General features: G+C 45.1%; 1 protein-coding gene and 2 long non-coding RNA genes across 3 annotated transcripts; 2 read left to right on the top strand and 1 right to left on the bottom strand.

Annotated features, from left to right (window-relative positions):
* Window positions 1–88: 88 nt before the first annotated feature.
* On the bottom strand, window positions 89–21,894 carry wu:fi75a02 (serine/arginine repetitive matrix protein 2). The gene is made up of 11 exons (XM_037118283.1): window positions 21,739–21,894; window positions 20,822–20,953; window positions 19,348–19,914; window positions 9,036–9,516; window positions 3,448–3,789; window positions 3,280–3,303; window positions 2,989–3,166; window positions 2,736–2,824; window positions 2,572–2,643; window positions 2,351–2,481; window positions 89–1,209 (listed from the first exon to the last, which is right to left on the bottom strand). The coding sequence occupies exons 2-11, from the start codon at window positions 20,943–20,945 to the stop codon at window positions 1,049–1,051; spliced, it is 2,169 nt and encodes a 722-aa protein (XP_036974178.1). The 5' UTR covers window positions 20,946–20,953; window positions 21,739–21,894; the 3' UTR covers window positions 89–1,048.
* LOC119030580 lies at window positions 9,526–11,496 on the top strand. The gene is made up of 3 exons (XR_005078336.1): window positions 9,526–9,829; window positions 10,469–10,582; window positions 11,244–11,496. It is a non-coding gene; the product is annotated as an uncharacterized LOC119030580 (long non-coding RNA).
* Window positions 21,895–22,083: 189 nt separating the features above from the next.
* Window positions 22,084–23,643, top strand: LOC119030578. The gene is made up of 2 exons (XR_005078332.1): window positions 22,084–22,858; window positions 23,454–23,643. It is a non-coding gene; the product is annotated as an uncharacterized LOC119030578 (long non-coding RNA).
* The last annotated feature ends 217 nt before the right edge of the window (window positions 23,644–23,860 follow it).

Raw genomic sequence — 23,860 nt, 5'->3', positions numbered from 1 at the left:
GGACCAGCTGACAGACAGGAAGTTATTCCCGATCTAGACCTCAGATCAGCTGTCATCAGCTCACTCATCAACAACAAAGAGACTAACCTCAGAGAGCAGAAACAAACTTTATTCATTCAAAAAATAGACACTTTTCAGCAGAAATATATATATTACACTTTATAAACTCCAAATACATCTTATCTGCAGAACTCACACAGTACTGCTGTACACAGCTACTCACACAGTACTGCAGCTGTACTCACACAGTACTGCAGCTGTACTCACACAGTACTGCAGCTGTACTCATACAGTACTGCAGCTGTACTCATACAGTACTGCAGCTGTACTCACAACACAGCACTGCAGCTGTACTCATACAGTACTGCAGCTGTACTCACACAGTACTGCAGCTGTACTCACAACACAGCACTGCAGCTGTACTCATACAGTACTGCAGCTGTACTCACAACACAGCACTGCAGCTGTACTCATACAGTACTGCAGCTGTACTCACACAGTACTGCAGCTGTACTCACAACACAGCACTGCAGCTGTTCTCACACAGTACTGCAGCTGTACTCACAACACAGCACTGCAGCTGTTCTCACACAGTACTGCAGCTGTACTCACACAGTACTGCAGCTGTACTCATACAGTACTGCAGCTGTTCTCACACAGTACTGCAGTACTGCAGCTGTACTCACAGTACTGCAGAGTTCTACAGAAAAGTGTTTTCATATGTTACCAAAGAAAAGAAAAAAAAATTGCGCCAACGGTGCCCTGCTGTGGGTGTGGCCTCCTGACAGATCACCTGAACATCCACACTGTTAAAAATATTTAATGTTTCTGAAAATTCACATTTTAAACAGCCTACACTGTAAAAAAAAACCAAAAAAAAAACAACCAAACAAAAATGATCAAGTACACTGCAAAAAGAAAAGGCCTGCTACACCAGACACAACCAGACCTTGGTAATGTTGTTGCCATGGTAACGCAGCAGGAGCAGGCATGCTAGCAGCTATGTTTATTTGGCCTTTAGTCAGTTGACAGGAAGTGATGTCACAGCTCACACATCCAGGCCCTGCCGTATAAGAAAGTCTTCGAGCGCACTCAGTCGCTCCACCAGCATCACGTCCAGGTCCGACTCGTCATCGTGGCCACCGCTATGACAGTGACGCCGAGCGGCTGCCCTTTTCCTGGGTACCATGGCAACAGGAAGTCCCGGTCCTGAATGAGACAGATAAGAACTGCTTTCGTTTTTACATTTATGACCTTTATGCCATTGACAGTGACAACAACTTAATTCTCTGCGTATTTTTGGTGATTTAAACAATGTTCGCTCTCTGCTCACTGTATTAAACTAATGATTGTAACTGTTGATGTGGTTGCAGTGAAACAGCCTCAGTGAGCTCAGAGCAGAAACTTGAGGACATCTGTGGATCAACAAAACAAAAGAGACATTTTGTTGTTTCTGTGTCGGAGGAGTTTGACTGAGGAGCTGTCCACACCAGCCCTGTTAATTTTGCAACTGTGAAGTTTTGTTCCTGGTTTCACTGTTCTGTCCACATGCAACCGTGCTTTTGGAACACTGAAACCACTGTTGTTTGAAACCGGAGTCCAGGGTGAGGTTTTCGGCCGATTCAGGTTTCAGCGGTTGCGTGCGGATATGACAACCGCAAATATTTCCAATCAGAGCTGAGCGCGTGCCTCTGTAAATATTGCACATGCAGAAATGGAAACACAGAGAGTAACGACAGTGAGAAGGTGGGTAGAGGTTGTTAACTAGCTTCGCTTGATAACTTGGCTAAATTGGACGTGACGAAGTTGTTGTTTGTTGGCTTGCTGTCAGCTGTGTTTAGCTGTCATGTCCAGCTGCAACAACGGCGGCGCCTGGATGAGCAACGAAGGAGACTGCTCCTCTTGCAAATAGCAAACAGACAATGCACTCTTGGGAGTTGCCATTGTTGTTTGTGTTTTGGTATTTGCAATGTTTCCACTTTCCGGTTTTTAACTATTTTGATTGGTTAAAACGGCCTTCCTGTTTTACCTTACATCCCCACCTATTGCTGTGGCATATGTATTACACTTACATTGCATCACAGGGTTCTCCCCAGAAATTTTTAGTGTAGCGGCGCACCGTCATCGGGGGGGGGGGGTAGAGATGGTAGATCGGAAGGGGCGACCACAGTTAGTTGCTCTTGTCGGACGGACGTTCGTCACCCTCACCCGCTACCGCTATTGTTGTACCGGGGGGGTTGCAAAATAACCTGGTCTGGTGTGGACAGGGACGGTGTGGACAGTAAAAATCCTCTGATGTTATTTCTGTCTGTGTTCTGTAGTCCGCAATAAACTACATTACCCAGCATACCTTGCGGCCTCTTCCTCTTCCTAGGCTGGGTGAAGTCGGGAAAGAGGAGGAACCTGCGTCTTCTCTGCTGGCCAATCAGGAGCAGGGCACCGTCCTTTTCCCGCGGCTCCTCAAAGATTGTCTCCAGACTCCTGCAGGAAGAGAGAAAGGCATGCTGGGAGATGGAGTCTCTACAGTGGACAGTGATCTATGTTTTTTGATATGGGATTTGTAGTTTTTACCTGTTGGTGGTGGGGGACTTGTAGTTCTTGTTGGTGTAAATCTCCTCCAGACTGAATTCTTTCTTCTTTAACCTGAAACAAGTTGTTTTTTTTTCTTTTTTTATTCAGTTTAATGTTTTTTATCACTTTTTATCGTGATTTCTATTGACATGCTCTCTCCTGACCTTTTAACCTTCGGCAGTCCCATCGGTGTGAGCGGCGTCTCGCGTGGTGACGCCCGGCGAATTCGGATTTGAGAGACTCGTTTCCCCCTCTGATAAGACAATAAACATGATAAAAAGAAGGGAAAGCCAGTCAAATATGTGAGAAAGACTGAAAGCTCCACCTGCACCACGACCAGAAACACACACTTAAAAAAATGTAAAGAAAAAAGCAGAACACTGATATCAAACCAATCATCAATTAGTGGAACTTCACCTCTCTGTTCTTATTGAGAAACTCAGAGCCCGCTGCTGATTGGCCAGTGGTAAGCGAAGCAGACAGTCCATTAGCTGAACACGAAGGCAGGGGCAGAGGCCGTCGACGGGGAAGGTGGAAGCTCGGGGAGCTATGATTGGCCCACTGCTTCTGATGTCGTCGACCAGAAAAAGTTGGACTGACACACACACACAGATATAATTTTAGTAAACATAATAAAACATCATGCACAGACGAATGTAACGAACAACAAATGCCATAGAAAGTGACTGAATGAGTTGTTAAAATTACCTCGGGGTCGGCAATCGGACGTAGCTGTGTAGACAAACATTACAACAGCTTAATTTATGTTCAATAATTCAGAATTGATCAAACTTAATCAGACATAGAGATAATCTTTAAGTGCTCACTGATCATGAATTTTAATGACAATTAAAGAAAATATGAAAGCCGACCAACCAGTGGTCACTGCTCAGACTGGGCGGGGCTGTCCAGTCCCTCAGAGGCCGCAGAGGGCTCCAACAGGCTCCACCCCTCACTGACTCTGATACCGTCTCTACAGCAACCGTTGACAGACGCAGCATGGAGGCGGGGCTAATGAAGGAGGATGATGAGGAGGAGGAAGAACAGAGCCAAAGATGGAAAGTACTGTGATTGGAGGAGAGGCGGAGGGGTGGGTTTGAGTCTGAGAAACACCATTGGCCTGAGGAGACACTGGGTGCTTCTGATTGGCTGCAGGTCTGACCAATCTGAGCTGACTGCCTGGGGCGCAAGGCATTCTGGGAAGATGAGCTGGAGATTCTGGAGGCAGAAAAAAAGTTACATTATTTAGAATGATTACAAAGATGGCGCATGTGAGTGGAAGCCTGTTACAGCAGCTCTCGCTCACTTTTGAGCTTTTTCCTCTTTTTATATGTACTTTTGTACTTTTTAACTGTTTTTAATCACTTCTCTTTGGAGCGCACAGTATGTAACCTGCCACACCAGAGACAATAAAACACTGGACTTATTGATGCCAACAGCAAGAAGGGGGAAAACGTATCCCCCCCTCCCTCCCCTGGGAAGATCTGACCACAACCTGGTGCATCTCCTGCCTGTGTACAAGCCCCTCGTAAACAGGTGACCTGTGGAAACCCACACAGTTAAACTATGGACTGAGAAGTCTGAGGAGGCTCTGACTGCTTTGACTCAACTGTGTTGGAAGAACTGTGTGTTCCTCATGGGGAGGACATTGACAGTTTAACAGGCTGCATAACAGACTACATTAACTTCTGTGTTGATAACACTGTACCCACCAGGACTGTACGGTGTTTTTCTTACAGCAAACCCTGGATTAATCCTAACATAAAGGCCCTTCTTAAGGAGAAAAAGAGGGCCTTTAGTTCAGGAAACAAGGAGGAGCTGAAGGCTTTGCAGAAGGAGCTGAGCAAGAAGATCAGAGAGGGGAAGAACAGCTACAGGAGGAAGATGGAGAACCAGCTGCAGCAGAGAAACATCAGTGGAGTCTGGAAAAGCCTCAGGGGCCATCCATATGGAAACATGCCGGACACAATAATCTGCAGTACGGTGGCCCCACAGGGAACAGTCCTGGCCCCTTTCCTGTTCACTGCAGACTTCTCCCACCAATCATCCCACATTCATCTACAAAAGTTCTCTGGGGGTACTCCTGACTCTGTGGTGGCATCAGCCATTTTCTATGGCGTAGTATGCTGGAGCAGCAGCAGGCAGGAGGAGACTTGATAAACGTATCAAGAAGGCCAGCTCCATCCTGGGATCCTCTGGACCCACTGCAGGAGGTGGGAGAGAGCAGGATGATTGTAATGGCCCTCAGCCCTTGGCTGTGTCCTGTGTGTTGCAGGTTGCAGTGGATGGCTGATTGGGAGCACCTGTGCCTGGCTCTGCAGCTGATTGAAGCCTGCTGGTTCAAGTCCTCACTCTCTCTTCCTCAGGATCGACACCCTGCTGCTGTTGTTTTGTTTTGTTCTGCACCGGACAACATGCACCCCACATTTTGACAATGCATACAAGCGCTCTCCCACACCACTGACATACACTTCCACACTCCATTGTACATTTAATTTGTGTTATAGTCAATAAACATAACTGCCTTGTTTCATCACACGTCAACTATCCATGTTTTGTTGCGGCCTAGGAGCCAGTTGTAACATGATGGACAAGCAGTCCAACCTGCAGGTGAAGGAGAGGTACCGCAGGTCCAAGTGTGTGAAGGAGAGGTACCGCAGGTCCAGGTGTGTGAAGGAGAGGTACCGCAGGTCCAGGTGTGTGAAGGAGAGGTACCGCAGGTCCAAGTGTGTGAAGGAGAGGTACCGCAGGTCCAGGTGTGTGAAGGAGAGGTACCGCAGGTCCAGGTGTGTGAAGGAGAGGTACCGCAGGTCCAGGTGTGTGAAGGAGAGGTACCGCAGGTCCAGGTGTGTGAAGGAGAGGTACCGCAGGTCCAAGTGTGTGAAGGAGAGGTACCGCAGGTCCAGGTGTGTGAAGGAGAGGTACCGCAGGTCCAGGTGTGTGAAGGAGAGGTACCGCAGGTCCAGGTGTGTGAAGGAGAGGTACCGCAGGTCCAGGTGTGTGAAGGAGAGGTACCGCAGGTCCAGGTGTGTGAAGGAGAGGTACCGCAGGTCCAAGTGTGTGAAGGAGAGGTACCGCAGGTCCAGGTGTGTGAAGGAGAGGTACCGCAGGTCCAGGTGTGTGAAGGAGAGGTACCGCAGGTCCAAGTGTGTGAAGGAGAGGTACCGCAGGTCCAGGTGTGTGAAGGAGAGGTACCGCAGGTCCAGGTGTGTGAAGGAGAGGTACCGCAGGTCCAGGTGTGTGAAGGAGAGGTACCGCAGGTCCAAGTGTGTGAAGAAGAGGTACCGCAGGTCCAAATGTGAAGGAGAGGTACCGCAGGTCCAAGTGTGTGAAGGAGAGGTACCGCAGGTCCAGGTGTGTGAAGGAGAGGTACCGCAGGTCCAGGTGTGTGAAGGAGAGGTACCGCAGGTCCAAGTGTGTGAAGGAAAGGTACCGCAGGTCCAGGTGTGTGAAGGAAAGGTACCGCAGGTCCAAGTGTGTGAAGGAGAGGTACCGCAGGTCCAAATGTGAAGGAGAGGTACCGCAGGTCCAAGTGTGTGAAGGAGAGGTACCGCAGGTCCAGGTGTGTGAAGGAGAGGTACCGCAGGTCCAAGTGTGTGAAGGAGAGGTACCGCAGGTCCAAGTGTGTGAAGGAAAGGTACCGCAGGTCCAAGTGTGTGAAGGAGAGGTACCGCAGGTCCAAATGTGAAGGAGAGGTACCGCAGGTCCAAGTGTGTGAAGGAGAGGTACCGCAGGTCCAGGTGTGTGAAGGAGAGGTACCGCAGGTCCAAGTGTGTGAAGGAGAGGTACCGCAGGTCCAGGTGTGTGAAGGAGAGGTACCGCAGGTCCAGGTGTGTGAAGGAGAGGTACCGCAGGTCCAGGTGTGTGAAGGAGAGGTACCGCAGGTCCAAGTGTGTGAAGGAGAGGTACCGCAGGTCCAGGTGTGTGAAGGAGAGGTACCGCAGGTCCAAGTGTGTGAAGGAGAGGTACCGCAGGTCCAAGTGTGTGAAGGAGAGGTACCGCAGGTCCAGGTGTGTGAAGGAGAGGTACCGCAGGTCCAGGTGTGTGAAGGAGAGGTACCGCAGGTCCAGGTGTGTGAAGGAGAGGTACCGCAGGTCCAGGTGTGTGAAGGAGAGGTACCGCAGGTCCAAGTGTGTGAAGGAGAGGTACCGCAGGTCCAGGTGTGTGAAGGAGAGGTACCGCAGGTCCAGGTGTGTGAAGGAGAGGTACCGCAGGTCCAGGTGTGTGAAGGAGAGGTACCTCAGTCTGCTGTCGAACCAGCTCTGCTCCCAGTAGCATTCATGACTCATCTCTTTCTCATTTTAGTTTGCACTATATGATCATTTTTTATAAATACCCATATTTATTATTATCTGTAAATAACAATTCACTGTCAAACTGGTTATGATTCATGTTAATGTTAATTTTGTACAATGTTGTGTTCCAATGGGATTGAACCGGTTTCACTGCCCTTTTTAACTAAACTCATTTGACAAATGAAACCAGCTACTTACAGCCTCGATTTTATCCCCACCAAGTTTCTTGAAGAAGCTATCGACACTGTTGGACCCAGTATTTTAATGATTATTAACAGCTCCCTAAAAAGTGGCATTTTCCCACTCTATTTTTAACATGCTGTGGTCCAGCCTCTTTTAAAGAAATCAAACCTCGACCCTTCTGTTCTTAACAATTTCTAAGCTTCCGTTTTTATCCAGGATTTTAGAGGAAGTAGTTTCTACACAACTTTTAGCTTTCATGTCTCACAACAACATCTTTGAGAAGTTCCAGTCAGGTTTTAGAGCTTCATGCAGCACAGAAACTGCCCTCCTGAAGGTAACCAACAACCTTCTTTTAGTAGCAGAAATGGGAGGGAGTGCAATTTTAATTCTTTTAGATTTAAGTGCAGCGTTTGGCACTGTTGATCATGCCATTTTGTTAGACCGCCTGAAAACCTGGGTCAGCATCAAGGATACTGCTTTTAGTTGGTTTTATTCATACCTTTCAGACAGAACCTTCTCGGTCACCACAGGTAATTATTCCCCAACTACATCTCCAATTACCTGTGGTGTACAGCAAGGTTCTATTTTAGGTCCCGTTTTATTTTCTATCTATATGCTCCCACTTGGCCAGATTATAAATCACCATGATGTGAGCTGAGGCTCGGTGACCCTGGAAGCCTAGTTGCTATCTTTGACTGTCTTAAAGATATTAACTGCTGGATGGCCCAACATTTCTTACAGCTAACCCTAACCCACAACACCAAAACAGAAATCACATTGTTCACCCCCCCAACAGTATTAGTCGTTATCACCAAGCCCTAGGTCCCCTCTCCATCAACATAAATCCCACTGCAAGAATCCTCGGTGTACTTTTTGACGCAGAGCTGACTTTCATCCCTCATGTCAATAAACTGGTCCAGTCCTGCTTCTATCAACTACAGTCTGTCTGTAGAATAAAACACATGCTCATACCCCCCGATCTGGAAAAAGTCATTCACACATTCATCTTTTCCAGACTAGATTACTGCAACTCCCTTCTCTCCGGCATCAATCAAAAATCACTCTCTCGCCTCCAACTGGTTCAGAATTCAGCAGCTTGGATACTTACAGGTTTTAACAGACGTCAACACATCACTCCAATATTAGCTTCCCTCCACTGGCTCCCTGTCTGTTTTAGAATTGATTTTAAGATTTTACTGATCACTTTTAAAGCACGCTCAGGTCTGGCTAAGAGCCATATCACAAATATTTTAATTCCCTATGAGCCAGCTGGCAGCCTTAGATCCTCCTAACCATTCCGAAGTCTAGACTACAAACTAAAGGGGACCGTGCCTTTGCCATCAGGGCCCCTCAACTTTGGAGCGCCCTGCGATGAGGCTCGCAGGGTCGATAAATTATTTTAAATCACTTCTTAAAACCCATTTTTATAGACTTGCCTTTATGTGATGTGGTGCTTTTATGTTTATTTTTACGCCAACTGTCGCTGAATTCTTATTTTATTTATTCCATTTCTTTTATTTCGCCTACTTTATTTATTTCATCTCTATTATTTCACTTACTTTACTAATTTGTATCATTACGTCTTATTTCAAGTATTTTGTGCAATCTGTTTTATCGTCCTTTGTAATTGTAAATTGTATTCTTGCTTTGTTCTGTCAAAGCACTTTATAAACCAAGTTATTTATTTTTATTATATGTATATATGAGTTCTAGTCTCTTGGTTACCTTTTAATTACACTGTTTATTTCTTAAATATTGTTATTGTTTTTTAAAACGCTTCTCTCCTCTGGCTGCTGTGGCAAACACCTGTCCCCGTTTGTCGGACAATGAAGGAATAGTGATTCTGAATGTTGCAGTTTCTTTAGCATTAATCATACACTCATACACTCATTTATTTATTATTCAAATATAAATTAAACTGAATGATCTGAGGTTTAACTATGTACAATTTTACATATTGATTAGTATTGGTTATTAAACACGTACCTGTGGAGTAGCAGCGGTGCTCTGTAGCCATTCTGCCTGACGATGTTCACAGCCTTTTCTGATTGGCTGGTTCCTCGCCACTCTCTTCTTCTGTGTTTTCTGTGGTTGAAGTTGTGCAGAGTGAGTGGCGCCTCCTGCTCCTCCTCCTCTGCTCCTCCTCTGAAGGACACCGCCATCCGTCCCACAAATCTCCCCGCATCCTCCTCTTCTTTCTCGTCTTCTTCTCTGTTTTCTGGAGAAAAACTCCTCCCTCTTCCTCTGTTGTTCCTCCTCCTCTTCCTCCCCCTTCCCACCTCCTCCTCCTCTCCTCTGCTCCTCCTCCTGCTCTTCTGAGCTGATTGGCTCATACTGGAGAGGGGAGGTGTGGCTGAGTCCTCACAGTCTGATGATGAGGATGAGGATGATGAAGAGGAGGTGGTAACAGGTGGGAGGTGGGTGGGGCTACACAAGGAGGCAGAGCTGAGGGGGAAGACAGTCAAACCTAAAGACCAGTAAAAAGAGAAAGACATTAGTGATCCAATTCATATAATATTCACATAAAATGATATTAATACCGTAGTGCGCTGAACGGACATAATTCACCATCTGGTTAGTTTCCGTCTCACTCACAACTGACTGGTGGGGGAGGCAAGAGTCCTACAGAGAGAGAGTGGCGCCACCTTCGGTTTTTTCACAGCAATGGTGGAGCATGAAGCCCCACAGAAGTTCCCGGAAGTTAGCTTTCGCTAGCTTTCGCTAACTTCCGCTCAATGGAATTCTTATGAAGCACACGGTCGGAGCAACACTTGTTCAAGGTAAAATGTTTAAAGAATGGCATTTTCACATCATTGGTGCATCCGAAATTAAATTGACATGAGTGATTATGTATGTTGGCGAACTGTCCCCATCTAGATTAGAAGATTCAGAGAATATTAACAGATAAAAGTCTAAGATAGCATACTGGATAACAATAGCAACACATGCAACAGGCTAAATTGTAAACTCTGTTCTCTAAATACTACTTAATCCAACGCTGTCAATTTATACTAGCGAGGTTAATGTGTAGGGAGTGAGATTGTAGTTAAACATCAATTTAATATCACCGAGGCTGATAATGATGGGTGAAGATTATGATATGAGGACATTGATTCAGGACTGTGAGCTCATAATGTCTCTCCACCACCGCATTGCACTGACTCAATGCCATCGTCATTATGTTTCTAGCTTAAGAGAGCTATTTTGTGAAGTATTGCAGCCCATACAATTATACAATAGCCTACTATATTAGGGCAGTCAGTTTTTATTTGATATTTGAATATAGGTGCAGTGATGCCATTTCACAACTTTATTTTGCATGCTGCAGGCCAGGAGTGCAGAGTAGACAATAGGGAGACTGAAATCATGATGAATGTGATGTTTTTCAAGCAGTCACACTAAACAAATGTCCCTTAAAGGTGACATCATCTTGCACATATTTGGGAACCTACAGTAGGAGCACTTTGCTGTGGAGCTCCAGTGATGCTGCAGGCCAGAAGTACTGAGTGGACCACAGTGAGACTGGAGACATAGTAAGTTGGGTCAGGCATAATAAATCACACTAAATTGTTATTACCTTGCAATGTTATTGAAGGAATAATACTACACATAACTATTGCTATTAGTCATATTGTTTGATACACCTGTGCAACATCATGCAGTGCAGTAAAACAGCTGTGCCATAAATTCTGCTTTTATAAATCATATACATGTTCATTTTTTGTTGACATTATCAGAAAGGAGTTCATTCTACTCTATGTTATTTGTTGAGGTCAGAGTGGGTGGTGGTGCTGGGCTGGACTGCATTATCTCAACAATTGTTGCTTATATTTTGCCTTCAAGTATTTTAATGGAGAGGGCAAAATATCAGCAACACTGATGAATATAATCCACCCCTGCACAGCAGACACTTGGTAGCTGGGTTCTGGTAGTTGGTGGAACAGTGATGTTTGCAGGATACAGGTAGGTGGAGGGGCAGTGATGCTGGCTTTGTCCAGAAACACTGTCAGCTGTTCTGGGGTTGCTTGATGTTGAACCTAGGACACTGTTCTTTTTCACTTTTTTGATTTGGCTCTTGCTTCCAAGATGGCCATTTTTTAAGTGTTGTTTTTTCCCTTCCTTTTTTTTTTTTTTGCTTCAATCTGCAACTTCAACCTAATAAGTCTCCTTATGATCTTTTCTTTTACTCGACAGCATGATGGAAGCCTGCTGGAGCGTGCCAGAGCTTCCTTCTCCAACACACTCACTGCGTTTGGACGCTCCACGAGGGAGGAACCGGTCTTTGTCCTTCCCTTCCCTTGGTTTTTGCATTGTTTTTCCTGTTCTGTGTTCTTAATTAAAACAATCTTAAACTTCCCAGTGGTGTGGTATTTGAAAGTGTGTCGAGGTGCAAACGCATTGTTTGAATACTAGTGCAGTGCCTGTAGGAAGTATGTATTCCTATAGAAAAGTGGGAGGTTAAGTAGCTTTTTCATGGAGGCCAAATGAGGCTGTTTGAAGGTGGGACATCAGGGATATTTAGGTTTGTTGTGAAATCCGATATTCCAGGGTATAACTGGCCGATTTTTACCATTTTTGATTTTGCCATTATATCTCACCTTAAAAACTATTTACTTGGTGTCATTATTTTCAGCACAACCTCACATGTGTGACTGTACAGTTATTTTTTTTTATTTTGACATACTGTATTAACACAATGGGCCTAAAATCACAAAAAAAAATCATAAAATCCGAGTAGAAAAAGTAAAAAAATTTTTTACTGTGTTTAACAAACCATTTTTATTACTTATAATGCAAATATAAATTGTTGTTTGCTAAATATGTGCATAAATTTTAAAAATGTACAAAGTTATATGTAACTATTTACATTTAAATGCAGGCAGTGCTCAGGTCTGCCTGAGGTCCTTCCAGCTGAATGAAGAGCTGCACTGCCTGCTCCACATTCAGCATCTCCTCATTGTTTTGACTCATTAAACAAAAACTCCACTACACACTAAACACATAACACCAAACACTACATAACACACTAACTACACACTCCAAACACGCTAAATGTCACAAATCTCTCAACTCTCAATATCGCTGTCTGTCTCTACACCGACCGTCGCTGCCTGTCACTCATCCGCCTCCGTCCCTCCCACAACTTCCTGTTCCTCAACAACCAAACTTGCTGCTTGGACATTTTCGTGACAAAAGCCCATTTTTACCATTTCTTCCTGCACCAGACACAAAGCAAACGTGACGGCAATGTTTGCAAAAAAGCGTGGCGGACATTATTTACCCTATGTCCGGTTCTGGACCTGCCGGCGTGTCCGCCAACTCGGGAAGTGGGCCGTGTTAGCAGCTAGCAGCTAGCTACACACGAACATCCACAGATTCTGATTCCACTTTGTTGTCCTTGCGTCTCAGGATCTCCTCAGACCGGAACAGACTCGGTCCGGACTTGTTTAGTCTCATTAATCCACAACAGTCAGTTTAGACGCACAGAACGGGACCGAACCACCGGCAATATCCCGGTCCAGCTCACGTCTCTGCAGGTATAAATTAGTGTTGTGTCGGTCGCGAACGTGTCGTTCGAACGAACAAATCTTTTCAGTAAATGAAGTGAACGGGATCACTTCATGGACTGATTCGTTCCTTTCTCAGTTCAGTTGAGCTCAGCCGCAATCATGCCAGCCGGGAGTGGAACTGCTGCGACTCACTCAGAGAACTGTGAGGACGTGATTCTCGTTCGCGCTGTGATTCGTTCATGATTCGCGAACCTACCTCAGGCAGAGAACTGACGCTGAGTGTTGTGTATTTTGAGTTATAATAGGACCTGTAGTGGTCATGCACCAGGTGCATTATGGGCAATGCGCGCCTTGTTGTTGTTGATGAACTAGCCATGTGCTGGAAGTTATGCCGCTATAAATAAATCCTCAATGTTACGTCGTGGTCCGAGAAATCATTGTTATACTAGTAACACACAGTGAAGATATAACAAAAAGTGGCGACGAGGACGACTGGACCGGCGCTGCAGTCCGCGACAGTACAGAGTTTTGAACTGTTTTTTTCCTGCCAATGCCTCGCGCTGACCCGGTGTTAGACGGCGCAGGTGTCACCCGGTGTGCGGCGGTGGATGCCGATTTTTTTCAGCGAAACGGGGAGGAGTGAGCAGCGGAAAAGACGACAAAGGAAAACTCTGTGAGTAACGCGGGAAAAAAAAAAAAAAAAGACGATACGAGAAGGAACAGTTGTGAGGGGAAGAGCGCCATTCAACCAGGAGCCGAGTAATGGCTGGAGTTATTGGCTCAATCGGTCCCTTCGACGAAAGCACAGAGCAATGGAGCTCATATACGGAGCGTTTTGGATATTTCGTTGCGGCTAATGAAATACACGATGATAAATTGGTGCCCATTTTTTTGAGTGTGATAGGCCCAAAGACTTTTAACCTGCTACGGAGCCTTCTGCAACCAGCAAAGCCAGGCAGTAAAAGTTTCAAAGAGATTGGGGACACACTGACTAAACATTTCTCGCCCAAGCCCCTCATGATCGCTGAAAGATTCAGGTTTCACAAGCGAAACCAAGAAGAGGGTGAGTCTGTTACGATGTTTGTTGCATCGTTACGAAAATTAGCTGAACACTGTGAGTTTAAAGATGTTTTAAATGACACATTAAGAGACAGACTTGCTTGACTCTTGAGAAGGCAATTAATATCAGTGTGACCATGGAAATGGCGTCGAAAGAAGCCCATGCTCTACATGCTACAGACAGAGTACACAAACTTGACAGTGGTAAAGCAAATACACAAGGACCGTGTTTCCGCTGTGGCAAGTTAGGACACCTTGCTAATGATTGCTGGTGCAAGGAAATGGATTGCAACAACTGTGGAAAAAAAGGCCATGTAGCACGAGCATGCAGGAACAAAAAGAGCAAGGATAAGGGCTCAAAGACTGGAAATAAAAGAGGCACTGCAAAATTAAAAAAGGAAAGACATGTTCACACAGTTAAGCTTCATGAGGACAGAGCAAGTGATTCCTCAGATGAAGAAGTGTCGTCTGCAATAAATACTGTGCGAATACTGAAGGTGGATGACACCTCAGACGGCTTTTGGGTCAAGCCCAAACTGGAAGGACATTCTGTAAAAATGCAGATTGACACAGGTTCAAAAGCATCATTAGTGTCATATAATGTCTACAGGAAGTTTCTGAAGCACCTTCCACTCAAACCCTCCGACACAGTTTTTAAAGGGTATACTGGACATCGAGTGCCTATGAAAGGAATGACGGAGGTGACTGTTCAATGCAATGATCAAACTGCTAAGCTGCCTGTGTATGTTACGCAGAAGAACTGCCCTGCTATAATGGGATGTGTGTGGCTCAAAGCAATCAGACTCAACTGGCAAGAAGTGAGGAAGCTGTCGCATGGTTCCTCCCAGCTGCAGGCCATACTGGAAAAGCACAAAGAGGTTTTTCGTGAGGAACTGGGCAGCATGAAAAAAATGACAGTGAAGCTGCATGTCAAACCTGACAGCAAGCCAGTCTTTATGAAGGCTAGACCTGTGCCGTACGCCATTCGGCCCAAGGTGGAGGCTGACTTAGACGCACTGGTCAAGAATAGTGTTCTGGAGCCGGTTACAACCAGCGAGTGGGCCACGCCTATCGTTCCAGTTCCTAAAAAGGATGGAGGAATCCGGATCTGCGGAGACTTCAAGGTATCCGTGAATCCTGTATTGACAGCAGAGCAGTATCCTCTCCCTCTGATTGATGACTTATTTGCTGGCCTGAGTGGGGGACAAAAGTTCAGCAAAATAGATCTCAACCAGGCTTACCTGCAAATGCACGTTGAAGAGCAGTCACGTGAAATGTTGACTATCAACACACATAAGGGACTTTTCAGATACTGCAGGTTGCCTTTTGGCATCACATCAGCTCCAGCATTGTTTCAGCGAGCGATTGATCAGATCCTGAGTGGATTACCTGGAGTGCAGTGTTACTTGGATGATATCCTGTGTACAGGAGCAGATGATGAAGAACATCTGCGCAACCTGGATGCGACCCTTCAGAGACTGAAGGAATACGGATTGAGAGTCCGTAAGGAGAAATGTGACTTTTTCCAGTCATCTGTGGAATATCTAGGTCACATGATTGACGCAAATGGACTACACACTGCACCTTCGGAGATCACAGCAATTGTGGATGCACCCCCACCACAAAATGTCAGCCAGTTAAAGTCTTTCTTAGGACTGTTGAACTACTATGGACGGTTCATACCCAACTTGGCATCACTCCTGAAACCACTGCATAACCTGCTACGCAAAGAGGAAGCATGGAAGTGGACAGCAAGCTGTCAAGAGGCCTTCCAAAAGGCAAAGGATTCACTGACTGCATCTGAGGTGCTAACCCACTTCAATCCTAAGTTCCCAATTCAGCTTGCCTGTGATGCTTCTCTTTATGGGGTAGGGGCAGTGATTTCCCACGTTCTGCCAAACGGCGAAGAAAAGCCAATTGCTTTCACATCAAGGACATTAAACACGGCAGAGACCAACTATGCTCAGCTGGAACGAGAGGCTCTGAGCATTGTATTTGGTGTTCGGAAATTTCACCAGTACTTGTACGGTAGGAAGTTTACACTTTTAACTGACCATCGACCTCTCACAACCATCCTGGGACCTTACACAGGGATTCCATCTCTTGCTGCTTCTCGTCTCCAGAGGTGGGCGTTGATATTGTCAGGACACTCATATGACATAAAGTATCGCAAGTCGGAGTCTCATTGCAATGCAGATGGGTTGTCCAGGTTACCTCTTCCTGTTAAAAAACCTGACTCGGACACTGTTGAGATCCTCTACTTCAGGGAGGTAGAGACTGCACCTGTTTCAGCTGTGCAGGTGAAAAAGGCGACCAGGAATGACCCTGTGTTGTCAGCAGTGATGGACTGGATCATTAAGGGTCTTCCTGCAGGTGAGGATGCAAACTTGAAGGCCTTCCTTGGAAAGCGGGCGGAGCTTTCTGTTCAGGCGGGATGTTTGCTGTGGGGGAGGAGAGTCATTATTCCCCTGTCACTTCAAACAAAACTGTTGAAGCAACTTCATGCAGGACACAGTGGAATAGTGAGAATGAAGGAAATAGCAAGAAGCTATTTTTGGTGGCCAAATATGGACAAACAGATTGAGGAGATAGCTAAAAGCTGTTCATCGTATCATAAGGTCCGAAACAACCCACCACTAGCTCCTCTCCATCCCTGGGAGTTCCCACAGGAGCCATGGCATCGTGTGCACATTGACTTTGCAGGTCCATACGAGGACAAAATGTTTCTTGTAGCTGTTGATGCGCACAGTAAATGGCCTGAAGTGACCATCATGAAAACAACCACCACTGAGAAGACCATAGAAGCACTAGGAGAAATGTTCAGTAGGTTTGGATCTCCTACACAGCTAGTCTCTGACAATGGACCTCAACTGGTTTCACAGGAAATGGAGGCTTTTCTGCAGGCTAATGGAGTGCAGCACATTACATCAGCTCCATACCATCCTGCAACAAATGGCCTTGCAGAAAGGTTTGTTCAGACAATGAAACACGCACTGAAAACATCACAAGGCCAAGGAACACTGCATCAGAGACTGCACAAGTTTCTGCTTAACTACCGGAACAGTCCACATGCAACCACAAGGACATCTCCTGCCAACGCATTGTTCAAGCGAGATCTGCGCACTACCTTTGATCTTTTGAAACCCTCAACTGTGAAGGACACTGTGCAAAAACAACAAGAGAAACAAATTATGTGCAGGGGTCAACAGGTCAAGGACAGAGTCTTCAGCTCCGGCGAATCAGTGCTGGCCAGGAACTACCGAGGAGAACACAAGTGGGTTCCTGCAACTGTTATCGCACAAACTGGACCAGTTTCATATACAGTACAGGTTGCTGATGGAGTGTGGAGAAGGCACGTGGATCAGCTACTACAGACCGCACCAGTGTCTGCAGAAAGGTCTTTTGAAGATCTTAAAAATGCACTCATCAACTCATCAGTTCATCCACACATGCAAGTAGAGAACTCCACCACATCAGGAAAAGTGGTTCCCACTGTAAATGAGACTGCAAGAGAGACTGAGATATCTTCAGTGCCAGAAACAAATGCTCCACAAGAGAGCACACAGACTGACGTTCCCACAGACCGCCGATACCCCAACAGAGAGCGGCGGCCTCCTGTTCGTCTGAGTTATTAGACAGTACCTGACCCAAGTGAACGGGGCAGAATAATCCCCATGGGTCATGGGGAAGGTTGAGGTAGTCTACCCTAACTCCCAAGTTAGTAATTAAAAAAGAGTTGTTGTTATAACCATACAGTTAATAAGGGATAAAAGAAAAGGTGAAATGTTTGTGATGTTATTTCTGTCATGTTCCAGTGAAGACGGAAGTTTTTGAGTAGATCACCTGTTTATTCTGTAGTAAATCCTTTGTAAGAGGGGAGGAGATGTTGTGTATTTTGGGTTATAATAGGACCCGTAGTGGTCATGCACCAGGTGCATTATGGGCAATGCGCGCCTTGTTGTTGTTGTTGACGAACTAGCCATGTGCTGGAAGTTATGCCGCTATAAATAAATCCTCAACGTTACGTCGTGGTCCGAGAAATCATTGTTATCCTAATAACACACAGTGAAGATATAACACTGAGGACATGATTCTCGTTCAGGTACTGTGCTGAAAGTGGCGCTGTGTCACCCACCCAGCCAGGGCAGAGGAGATGATTCACGTTCAGTAACGGTACTGCTAAAATTAGCGCTGTGTTGCTAACATCCGTGTAGCATCATGTTAAGTGATTTTACTGTGCACAGAGGACACTTTCACTGTGTAATAATTTTAGTGCATGTATACTCAGAGCAGCACTGCGTCTCCCGCGAATGATTGCGCACCGTCCCTCAGTAAGTGAACGTGAACCTCAGGGCTGAATTATTAACTGAATGACGGATCATTTGGCTGCTTATCAGTTCAGGGAGTTGGAGAGCACTGAACGATTCAGTGAACAAATCTTTTGAACGAATAATTTTACTGAACGGATCCTAGAGATTCAGTTCAGTAAAAAGAACTGCCGTTCCCATCACTAGTATAAATCTGCTTGTTGTCGTGGAAGTGAGCTCTGCAGTGATTGGCTCTGGTGCACACGTGACTGCGGTGGCTACGGTGGACAATGCTCTGTGGAATTTGTAAAACATTTATGAAATAATTTATTAATGGTATCACTGCAGACCAAACAAATGTGACATTGCACACCCTTGAACCAAACAGCAGCCATGTTGAAACTCTCAGGTCAGTCTGATCCTGACAGACAGACAGACAGAGATTTCTTGCTTTTATAGAGAGATGATTAGCCCACACATTTTTTTGTTGTTTAAATCTTTGAAGGTGGTTAAATTGGTACTTCTGACTTTAGCCACCCATGCTACATTCATTTCTCTGAGTGATTGGAGTATCCCCATGCAGCACAGCATACCATGGTGACACAAACAGCTTGACTGCTGATCTGTTTGACTTTAGATACTGTTTTTAAGGAATTCATTGTGGTAAGTGCATTGGGAAAAACAAGACTCTGTGATTAATTATGCATCAATGAGTAGAGTAAGTTTGGGATAAGTAAGAATAGTTAACAAATAGTGATAGAATTCCATTTATTTGCAATGAATTCAAATAAAAAATTAATTCATTTGCCACGGATTTCCTATTAGAACAGTTATTATCATAATGCTGCTGTGAGTCCAGACTTGTCTGTAAGACTGTTAGTCTGCCTCGCTCAAGTCATAAAGTAAGTATAAAACAATGGAAAATATTACAAATTTATTGCTTTATAGGTTTAGTAAACATAACGGATTTCGAATCAATTAACACAAGCATATAAAATTTGCAAAGCAAAGCATTTATTGACCATTAACTACTGATTCTCGTGGTTTTCCTAGTGTTTTCTATTGCCCGCTAAGCACTTCCGGAAACTTTTGGAGGCTACATGGACCACGTGATTCACCACTGTTTTGAACTTCCATCGTCGCCACTCTCTCTCTTGAGGACTCTAGGCAAGGCCCCCTGTAAGCATCAGTGAATAACCATAGCAACGAAGAATTGTCAGTGAGTAACCATGGCAACGGAGTTGTCGGGGCTAGGAAAGTTTTTACCACTGTTGTACTTGCTTTTGTGTTTGGTGAATAAACGACTGATTAACCACAACTCCACAACTTCCTCAATAGATTATTAACTTAATCTGACTCGTTCACCGACTCGTTCACTGACTGTAAACTGTCTGTCAACATTAAGCAGGAGACAAAACTCACCAGGAGAACAGGCTGCTCCTGCCTCCTCCTCTTCTTCTCCTCTCTGTCTGCTCCTCTTCTTCCTCGTCTTCCTCCTGCTCCTCCTTTCCAAAGAGTCCAGCCGGCGACCGATGGAGGCAAGAGCTCCGCGTAGGAGGCGCCGCACCTCCAACCGGTGAGCTGAGAGGAGGCGAGGCAGAAGGGAGGAGCAGGTGCAACAGGGAGGAGGGGGAGCAGGAGGAAGAGGAGAAGGAGCTGTAGGAGACCATAAAGGAGGAGGTGGAGGACAAAGTGAAGGAGGTGGGGATGGAGGAGGTGGAGTACAGACAGATGGAAGGGACAAGAAAGAAGGAGGCGGGAGGGCAAGAGGAGGTGGAGTCGAGAAACATGTCGAGGACAGAGGTGGAGGAGGAGGGACACAAGGAGGAGGTGCAGGTGGAGGAATGAACGGAGATGAAGAGGAGAAAAAAGAGGCACAAGGAGTTACAGAGGGAGCAAAGGAGACACACAGAGGAGGAGGAGGAGAGGAAGGTGATGAGGAGGAGGAAGAAGAGGAGCTCCAAGGAGGTGCAGGAGGGGAGAAAACTCCTGCAGGAGAAGAAACAGCAGTCAGTTCTCTCTCTCTGACTCTGCATGTAAACACACATCTCGCCTAAATCTCACTTTGAATATTAACAGCTAAAAAATCTGAATACAGTGGAACCCCGGCTTACGAAGACCCCATTTAACGAAAAATTCAAGTTACGAAGGCACTTAACGGCAATATTTCTGCCCGTGGTACGGCAAAATGCCCGCGTGACGAAATCCCACAAATACAGGAACATACACATTAATTTGAAATTTGCCGCGACCGAAATTTAAAAAAAAATTATAAAATAGAATTTTTTTAAAAAAAATCATACGTTTAAAAAAATGTTTTAAAAAATATCATTGCACAGTGTACGTACGTACATTAATTAACGTAAATGTAAGTTTTAGTTTTAATGTTTAGAATTAAATTCCATAATGTTATGTACATGTACACGTACGTATGTATGCATGCATACGTATGCTTCCTTCAGCCTCCACAACCTCCTCCTCCACCAAGAACTTCGTCTTCAGCCAGCATCGCCTCACTCAAAAGGTACAAACATAATTTATTTTATTGATATTTATTAATACATTTATCATTCATAAATTATTTTCTTCATTTCAGATTGTATTTTGGAATATTCTTAGTGTTTTTTTTTTTCAAATATCACGACTGGTAGGGGGCCAGAACGAATTACGCTATTTATAGGGAAAAAGGTGCTTCGACATACGAAAATTTTGACTTACAAAAGACCCTCTGGAACGAATTCACTTCGTAAGTCGGGGTTCCACTGTACAAATATTCAGTAACAGATCAATGTGATCAATAATAGACCAACTGACCAACAATAAACCAATAACAGATCAATATGTAATCAATAAATAAAATAAATTTAAAAAGGAATTACAAAAAAAACACACCCACCTGTTTGCGTCTCATCATCATCAGCAGCAGCAGCAGCCAATGGGAGAGGAGGATGCGAAGTCACTGCTACCAAGCCCCGCCCCCTGTCCTCACTGTCAGTCAGTGTCAGCGGTCGCGTGAGCATCGTGACGACTGAGAGGGAGAAAGTAATAAGTAAATAATAATGAAGTGAACTAAGTTAAACAATGATCTAAATCAATGTTTCATTGATTTCTGTTTTAAAAATATTTACATTTAATGTCATAAACAATAACAATGTCACCAGCACAAACCTTTATTGAGCCAATAATTCCTACAAACACAATGTTCTGATGTCATTAATATTAAAGAAACCATAAAATGAATTTGAAGACTTTTGTCTTTGAAATGTTTTGTGCCATTATTATAAACATCTTAATCAATGTGTCTGTGTTGTGTAAACAAACCTGAGACTCATGAACGCTACAACAACAAAAAAAAAAGAATTCAGAACTAAATTAATCATGAAACGTGTGTGATATATACATGATGATATATATATTTTATTATCTTCAGCTGAAATATTTCTTATGAACATCTTTCTGACTAAACTTCTGAGAACATAAAGTCTCTCGTGTTCTCTCGCGAGACTTCATCCATCCCACTGGTAACATCCCAGAAATGTTCCAGTAAATCTGAACCTGTTTACGCTGTCAGCTTTTTATAGCATCATTATGACGGTTTTATTTCGTCACAGCAAGGTTTTCAGTGACGGAACACGAAGGGAGGCTAACAGAGAGCGGGAAGGTTGAGGGTTGAAGTGAGGATAAAACGGGCTCTGGGGAAAACACAAGGAAAGTGGCCGAGCTAGCAGCAGCTAGCTGCCGTTAGCAGGCTTTAGTTAGTGTGTGAGGCTGGTAACCTGGGACAAACCGGGACATTTTAACGGTTCATTTTACCTTTTTCAATGCCCGGGGCTCCGCTAGTCTCCGTTAAATCCTCTTATCTGTCATTTTAGGCGGTTAACCGGCTGGGAAATGCCGAATCTGGCCGGTGTTTCCAGAGGAAACGGAGCCTCTGTCACCACCGCTGACCGGCGTCAAGTTAGCGGAAATCACGCTGATGGAGCTTCCGGTGGGGATATCAAAATAAAAGACATCGGCCAGGAATTGAGCGGATATGGCTCCTTAAGGCCCCAGCAGCACAGCAACCTGACTGTCGTCTCACGTCTTCTTTAACACTGACAGGACCTGAAGCTCGTCAGTCATCATAGTCAGTGTGTCTGTTTCCAAACACAGCAGGTGTGTCTGAAGACCACTGCTCAGGTGACATATTCATTCATCTTTATCTCAATCTCAATGGCAAGCCCTGGACCTCAGTAATGTGGAGAGCACACGTTACAAACAAAATACGTGCACACACGTGACGGGTTCATGATAATGATAACAGATACGAATCAATATGACAGAATACAGCTGTCACATCTTACAGCTGCTTCATATGATGAGAGGAGCAACAGTCACCAACAATGAATCCGATGAAGATGAACTCGGTCTTCTGGAGGAAGAGTGGAGACAGATGCAGGTCCGTCGATGACATCACAATAATTCAGGACCAATAACAAGACCGCTTCAATGACCCGTTTGTTTTATCTTGCTGAGAAGTGTGTTAATATAACATTTAGCTGTGTGTTTCTGATCCAACCAGTATACAGATATTTGTATTCAGAAGCCCTTTGTTTCCTGTTACATGCAGACCGTGTGAGATCTGTGGTTCTGGAGAACATCAGGACTTTGGTTTTGTTTGTATTGACGCTTCCGTCCAAAGTGACTGACAGTAATTCACGCACACATTCACACACTGATGGTGGCGGCTGCCATGTTCGAGCAGCACCTCAGGAGCAGGCCGGGCTTCAGGTTCTGGCCCAACGACACTTCCACATAAAGCCAGTGGGATAACATGGGGGATACCTGTGCCAGTGCAGGTGCTCTCCTCTCCACCGGGACCTTTGAGCGGGAGATCGGGGATTGGTCCGGTAATCACAGCCAGCAGTGTTGGCAGCTATCAAGTCTCTTTCTCGTCAGTACATTCAATTTCCTTACAATGATGCTCAGCAAACTGTGATCAAGAGAGAATTTTACGAGATTGCTGGGTTTCCTGATGTGATTGGTGCGATTGATTGTAGCCATGTGCGTCTGAAGCCACCGTCCATGAATGATTACACATTCATCAAACCTTCTATCACTCCATAAACCTTCGGGTCATTCGTGACGCCAGGCTCTCTCTGGTATAGGAGGCCCGGGGAACACATGTCTTCTTCATTTGGCAAAACAGCAGCAGGGACACGGCCGCAGGAGGGCGCACTGCAGGGCCGGAGTCATCTCCTCGGTGTAGCCTAACTACTGCGTTAAATTCATACTCTAAAACTAATCAAATTACTAACATTTTGGTATGATGCATGTGCTAAGGTTATTCCCTCAAGGAATACCTTGTAACTCCACTGGCTAACCCTGCAACCCAGCAGGAGCGCAGACTCAACCATGCGCAAATACGCATTTAGTCAAACATTTTATTCATGTGACGCACGTTTCAGGTTTTCGTTTCTCTTTTAAAGTGTCGTTAACTGCTGTTAGTGAGCGATTTATCTCCGACACATCTCGGTTTGTTTTTCCAGGACCTCTGCTGTCACAATCAGGGTCTTGGTGGAGGCGCACGGGCGGCTGAGGACACGCGGCCGCACACACAGCTGGCAGATGACCGGCTCCAGACTGAAGCCTGCAGCTGAAGCCGGAACACCACTCGCCTGGCTCCGAATGATCTGAAACATCATTTAAATAAGGAAATAAACTTTGACTGCAACCGAGTAATTATTTAAACTACAAACATGATTCCTGCGCCTTTTCCCAAGTCAGATACAAACACTTTAAGTTGCATTTGCAAGTTTTTCCAGCACCGTGCGGCTGTAGTTCATTTAGATTTAGGCTAAACAGCCAAAATGCTTCAAGCACTCAGGGAACCCAGTACATTTATTATTAGTAGGCTATTAAATGTTTACCATGATCCGGCTCAGACTCAGGTGGT

Source organism: Acanthopagrus latus, chromosome 12, assembly GCF_904848185.1.
Source record: "Acanthopagrus latus isolate v.2019 chromosome 12, fAcaLat1.1, whole genome shotgun sequence".
NCBI lineage: Eukaryota > Metazoa > Chordata > Actinopteri > Spariformes > Sparidae > Acanthopagrus > Acanthopagrus latus.
The sequence above is the reverse complement of the archived record's forward strand: the minus strand, read 5'-3'. Positions and strand labels throughout refer to the sequence as shown.